Source organism: Camelina sativa, chromosome 12 (genome assembly GCF_000633955.1).
Source record: "Camelina sativa cultivar DH55 chromosome 12, Cs, whole genome shotgun sequence".
NCBI classification, from domain to species: domain Eukaryota; kingdom Viridiplantae; phylum Streptophyta; class Magnoliopsida; order Brassicales; family Brassicaceae; genus Camelina; species Camelina sativa.
Window position 1 is genome coordinate 11,984,630 of NC_025696.1, and position 5,874 is coordinate 11,990,503.

Genomic DNA, 5,874 nt, shown 5'->3' on the forward strand with positions numbered 1-5,874 from the left:
ACGTTCAAGACGGTTATCTTTTATCTATCGGTGTATCTAATCGCGTTAGGGTACGGTGGTTATCAGCCGAACATAGCTACCTTTGGAGCTGATCAGTTTGATGCAGAGGATTCCGCTGAAGGACACTCCAAAATCGCATTTTTCAGTTACTTTTACTTGGCTCTGAATCTCGGATCGCTCTTCTCGAACACTGTCTTGGGTTATTTTGAGGATCAAGGAATGTGGCCGCTAGGGTTTTGGGCCTCCGCAGGCTCTGCCTTTGCTGGTTTAGTACTTTTCTTGACTGGCACGCCAAAGTACAGACATTTTACGCCTAGAGAGAGTCCTTGGTCTAGATTCTGCCAAGTATTGGTTGCTGCAACAAGANTGGTGATGTTATCTTTATCTACTGGTGCGTTGTTGCTTGAACCAAGTGGTTGTGGAGTTGAAGAGTCGCCGTGTAAGCCTCACTCTACGTTCAAGACGGTTATCTTTTATCTATCGGTGTATCTAATCGCGTTAGGGTACGGTGGTTATCAGCCGAACATAGCTACCTTTGGAGCTGATCAGTTTGATGCAGAGGATTCCGCTGAAGGACACTCCAAAATCGCATTTTTCAGTTACTTTTACTTGGCTCTGAATCTCGGATCGCTCTTCTCGAACACTGTCTTGGGTTATTTTGAGGATCAAGGAATGTGGCCGCTAGGGTTTTGGGCCTCCGCAGGCTCTGCCTTTGCTGGTTTAGTACTTTTCTTGACTGGCACGCCAAAGTACAGACATTTTACGCCTAGAGAGAGTCCTTGGTCTAGATTCTGCCAAGTATTGGTTGCTGCAACAAGAAAGGCTAAGATTGGTGTGAACTATGAGGACTTGAATCTCTATGATTCCGAGACTCAACGAACTGGAGATAAGAAGATTCTTCATACCAAAGGCTTCAGGTAGATAATGTTATAGTCTCAGAAACAATCTTCAAGATCAGCTCTAACTCTCTATGTTTTTTCTACAGATTCTTGGATAGAGCTGCGATCGTTACGCCTGATGATGAGGCCGAGAAGGTGGAGAGCGGATCGAAGTATGATCCATGGAGGCTATGCTCAGTGACACAAGTTGAAGAAGTGAAATGTGTTTTAAGACTCATACCAATCTGGCTCTGCACCATTCTCTACTCTGTGGTTTTCACTCAAATGGCTTCACTGTTCGTTGTGCAAGGCGCGGCTATGAAGACAAACATCAAAAGTTTCCGGATTCCAGCTTCAAGCATGTCTAGTTTCGACATTCTCAGCGTTGCCTTCTTCATCTTTGCTTACAGGCGGTTTCTAGATCCGCTCTTTGCTAGACTTAACAAAACAGAACCCAACAAAGGTCTCACTGAGCTTCAGAGAATGGGGATTGGGCTCGTGATTGCGATAATGGCGATGATTTCAGCTGGAACCGTAGAGATATACAGACTGAAAAACAAGGAACCGGAAAGTACTTCAGACTCGAGCTCTTTGAGCATATTCTGGCAAGTACCTCAGTACATGTTGATAGGTGCATCAGAAGTGTTCATGTACGTTGGTCAACTCGAGTTCTTCAACAGCCAAGCTCCAACTGGGCTAAAGAGCTTTGCAAGTGCGCTATGTATGGCTTCGATATCTCTAGGAAACTATGTAAGCAGTTTGTTAGTTTCCATTGTCATGAAGTTCTCTACAACAGCNGTAAGTCTCTTCAAATCAACACACTACTCTGTTTCTTGTTTCTTTAGGGTTTTTATTTCTTGAGGCATAAGTTAAACTTGCTTTATTTATAGGGATTGGTGATGTTATCTTTATCTACTGGTGCGTTGTTGCTTGAACCAAGTGGTTGTGGAGTTGAAGAGTCGCCGTGTAAGCCTCACTCTACGTTCAAGACGGTTATCTTTTATCTATCGGTGTATCTAATCGCGTTAGGGTACGGTGGTTATCAGCCGAACATAGCTACCTTTGGAGCTGATCAGTTTGATGCAGAGGATTCCGCTGAAGGACACTCCAAAATCGCATTTTTCAGTTACTTTTACTTGGCTCTGAATCTCGGATCGCTCTTCTCGAACACTGTCTTGGGTTATTTTGAGGATCAAGGAATGTGGCCGCTAGGGTTTTGGGCCTCCGCAGGCTCTGCCTTTGCTGGTTTAGTACTTTTCTTGACTGGCACGCCAAAGTACAGACATTTTACGCCTAGAGAGAGTCCTTGGTCTAGATTCTGCCAAGTATTGGTTGCTGCAACAAGAAAGGCTAAGATTGGTGTGAACTATGAGGACTTGAATCTCTATGATTCCGAGACTCAACGAACTGGAGATAAGAAGATTCTTCATACCAAAGGCTTCAGGTAGATAATGTTATAGTCTCAGAAACAATCTTCAAGATCAGCTCTAACTCTCTATGTTTTTTCTACAGATTCTTGGATAGAGCTGCGATCGTTACGCCTGATGATGAGGCCGAGAAGGTGGAGAGCGGATCGAAGTATGATCCATGGAGGCTATGCTCAGTGACACAAGTTGAAGAAGTGAAATGTGTTTTAAGACTCATACCAATCTGGCTCTGCACCATTCTCTACTCTGTGGTTTTCACTCAAATGGCTTCACTGTTCGTTGTGCAAGGCGCGGCTATGAAGACAAACATCAAAAGTTTCCGGATTCCAGCTTCAAGCATGTCTAGTTTCGACATTCTCAGCGTTGCCTTCTTCATCTTTGCTTACAGGCGGTTTCTAGATCCGCTCTTTGCTAGACTTAACAAAACAGAACCCAACAAAGGTCTCACTGAGCTTCAGAGAATGGGGATTGGGCTCGTGATTGCGATAATGGCGATGATTTCAGCTGGAACCGTAGAGATATACAGACTGAAAAACAAGGAACCGGAAAGTACTTCAGACTCGAGCTCTTTGAGCATATTCTGGCAAGTACCTCAGTACATGTTGATAGGTGCATCAGAAGTGTTCATGTACGTTGGTCAACTCGAGTTCTTCAACAGCCAAGCTCCAACTGGGCTAAAGAGCTTTGCAAGTGCGCTATGTATGGCTTCGATATCTCTAGGAAACTATGTAAGCAGTTTGTTAGTTTCCATTGTCATGAAGTTCTCTACAACAGCTGAAGTGCCTGGCTGGATTCCTGAAAATCTCAACAAAGGACACTTGGAGAGATTCTACTTCCTCTTAGCTGGTCTAACCGCAGCTGATTTTGTGGTTTACCTGATTTGTGCGAAATGGTATAAGTATATTAAGTCTGAAGCAAGTTTCTCCGAGTCCACAACTGAAGAGGAGGAAGTCTGAGTAAAGAGGTGGAGAGTTTTTGTGAGTGCTTATGCTGTGAAGCTTTTTACAGTAATCTGTTCAAAGCTGAGCTTGTTCTGTAAAATAAACTGGTCTTGTTGTGCTTTTTTGGCTTACTCTTGTGCAAAATTTTTGTTGATATTCTCAAATAAAGACAAAGTTGTATTCCACTCACCAGTTATAGCAATTAGCAACTTTTCTCTCCTAAACATTGAATCAGTCAAATTTTATCTCCTTAACATTGAATCAGTCAAAAACTAAACAGTTAACAACAGAAATTACAAAAATTATAAACTTAATGTCTCAGTGCAAACAGGGACTGTGTCAACTGTGAAACTGCAGAAAAAGCTTTATGAAAACTATTAACCAACTTTACTAATTTCTACTTGAGTACTAACAGCCTGAGAACAAGCCAAACGTTCATGCTTAGGTCTTTCTCTGTAGTCCCTCGAGCTGTTGCTTCAACAAGAGTTTCTTATGATACAAAATCGTGATCCAGCCCCAACTGTTGTTACAACAAGAGAAACAAGAGAGCAAGCCTGGTTCATCGTTTTTGCAAAGAAAGGAACTTGGCAAAGAATTCGTCTTGAATTGATGTAGAGAATGCTTTGTTCTTCAAATGGTTCTAGTTTACGAGTATCTTCCTGAAGATGGCATCCGTTGCAGAGACCGCTGAAAGTCTGGCTTCAAACGCTTGTTTGACATGCCGGCAAATGATCTACACATCAACAAGAAAACCGGTTTTAATATATATCAACTAACACATATTTATGTTCGAAAATCATACATATGATGAAGAACAAACCGTGGAGATCCTTGTCGCTTATGCAGAGGTTGACCAAGCATTGATCTCACACTAGACAGTGCTCTCTCAGCAGCCTAAAGGGAAGAACATCAGAGAAGGGGAAAGTTGGAATCAGAATAAAACAGAGGAAAGATTTTAGTTGAGTTACCTGCATTCGAGCTTCGTCCCATGTTGATCCAACTCCTTCCCCTAAAACACGCCCATCTATTTCAACCTGAAATCATTTACAAAGAGAATCAAGAGGGGTCTGCACTGTAGATATCTCAAACCAAATGAAAATATATGGAATATACTGATGACCCTGAGGAACATGTCATGAATGTTTATTTTTTTCATAAATGCTGTTCAGAACTGAAAACTTCTGTCTTAGATTTTCATAAAATCCAACACTTATGTGGAATCTTTAGGGGTGCGAACCTGAGCATGTAATTCATCTCTGTGGACCATGTCAGATGGAAGTGGACGCTGAGATTGAAAAGCCATCTCAAAACCCTCCGATGCACACTGGAAATTGGTTAAGGATATGAATCAAAGATGAGAAAAATAATAAGCGAAAGTGAGCAAGCAACCTTATCAACTAACAGAAAGTAAGGAGATACATACCAATTCCCTAAGCGCAGTAATGGAGCCAGTGTGCCTCATCGAACCTTCTAATCTCGGATCTGTAGGTCTAGAAGGAACTGGCATTGATGTTTCATCTCTACCAAATGGCTGATTATCAAGTGCATTTGCGTTTCCCATTATCATATTTCCATTGGTGAAGGGGCTAGCATCTCTGTGGCTTGGCACTGAGTCACCATGTGAACGCATATATACATCTGCAGAAAAAAGGGTAAAAACTCAAGAAACAGGAAACTAACAAACAAAAATCCTAAGAACAATGTGAATGAATCCAACAAATATTAAAACCTAACTAAAGGGATGGGACCCACAGTTTTGTAATATCTGTTGATGTGATATCAATTATCAAAACATACTGACACACGACCGACTGTGGTGACAGTTCTCATACTCATCCATATAAACCCTACGAGGACTAACAGGAATCTACAATAGGTCTATTAACAACATTGAACACTCCTATGAGTAGTTAGTTGGCGTGGGATTGTTGCAGACTATAACAGATTAGTTATAGCCTGAGATCTACACTCTAGAATAGCTACCAACAATGTGAAGGTGGTGTAGGAACGTCAAACAAATAACACTTGCCCAATATATCTCAATTACTATCCCTGCAGACAGTTTAAATCACGAATACATCAGGAGTGAGAATGTCTTACCAGCTAAGTTCTGTATAGAAGCTTCAGCAGCCTTGTGCAGGGCTTCTCGTCTCGATTTGCCAGTCCCTTCTCCAATTTTTTCACCAGAAAGCCAAGCCTGCAAAGAATAACATAGATTTAGCGTTACAGTTGACAAAATCAACAAAGCAACTCATCTAAGGGAATAGAGGATCACAAAGAGCATAAGGTTCCACCAAAATTACACACAGCATACAATAGGCAAGAAACAGATAAATTATATGTACCTCAACAGAAAACCGCAAATCCGTACTAGCAACCAAACTTGGTTTGTACTCCACCTACAATATCATGGAATATATAATACATCAACTCACGTTTGGAATCAATGGTAATCACGATGATATTCACATACCTTGGCACCACATTTGATAGCAATTCCATGTAGAACATCAGCAGAAGTCTCTGTTGCTGAGACACTTCGTTCAGGTAGGAAGTCAAGATCACTGTTCCTAGAAGAAGATTGATTCCAAGACGCCTCCTCCCCTAGAAAGTCCATCCCAATTCCCC

At 41.8% G+C, this 5,874-nt stretch overlaps 2 protein-coding genes across 4 annotated transcripts in view; one reads left to right on the forward strand and one right to left on the reverse strand.

Annotated features, from left to right (window-relative positions):
• Positions 1-3,431, forward strand: part of LOC104731371 (protein NRT1/ PTR FAMILY 7.2-like) — a 6,917-nt gene extending 3,486 nt beyond the window's left edge. For all 3 annotated transcript variants that reach the window (XM_010450720.2, XM_019234032.1, XM_010450719.2), the window contains 2 exons: positions 1,769-2,322; positions 2,391-3,431. In XM_010450720.2, coding sequence (XP_010449022.1) covers positions 1,769-2,322; positions 2,391-3,261 — 1,425 coding nt within the window. In that variant the 3' untranslated portion in view covers positions 3,262-3,431. The remainder of the gene's footprint in view (positions 1-1,768; positions 2,323-2,390) is intronic.
• Positions 3,478-5,863, reverse strand: LOC104733425 (RNA polymerase II C-terminal domain phosphatase-like 1). Its single transcript, XM_010453003.1, has 8 exons — positions 5,720-5,863; positions 5,592-5,645; positions 5,347-5,443; positions 4,670-4,884; positions 4,484-4,570; positions 4,215-4,280; positions 4,067-4,140; positions 3,478-3,979 (listed from the first exon to the last, which is right to left on the reverse strand). Exons 1-8 carry the CDS (start codon positions 5,861-5,863, stop codon positions 3,892-3,894), a joined length of 825 nt encoding a protein of 274 aa, XP_010451305.1. The 3' UTR covers positions 3,478-3,891.

Excerpts from the sequence above, each read along its gene's own strand:
- LOC104733425 (XM_010453003.1), bottom strand. The coding sequence starts at position 5,863 with ATGGACTTTCTAGGGGAGGAGGCGTCTTGGAATCAATCTTCTTCTAGG. Across the intron at positions 4,885-5,346 it reads TTCTATACAGAACTTAGCTG|ATGTATATATGCGTTCACAT; the intron begins GTAAGACATTCT and ends TTTTTTCTGCAG. Across the intron at positions 3,980-4,066 it reads AAGCGACAAGGATCTCCACG|ATCATTTGCCGGCATGTCAA; the intron begins GTTTGTTCTTCA and ends GTTGATGTGTAG.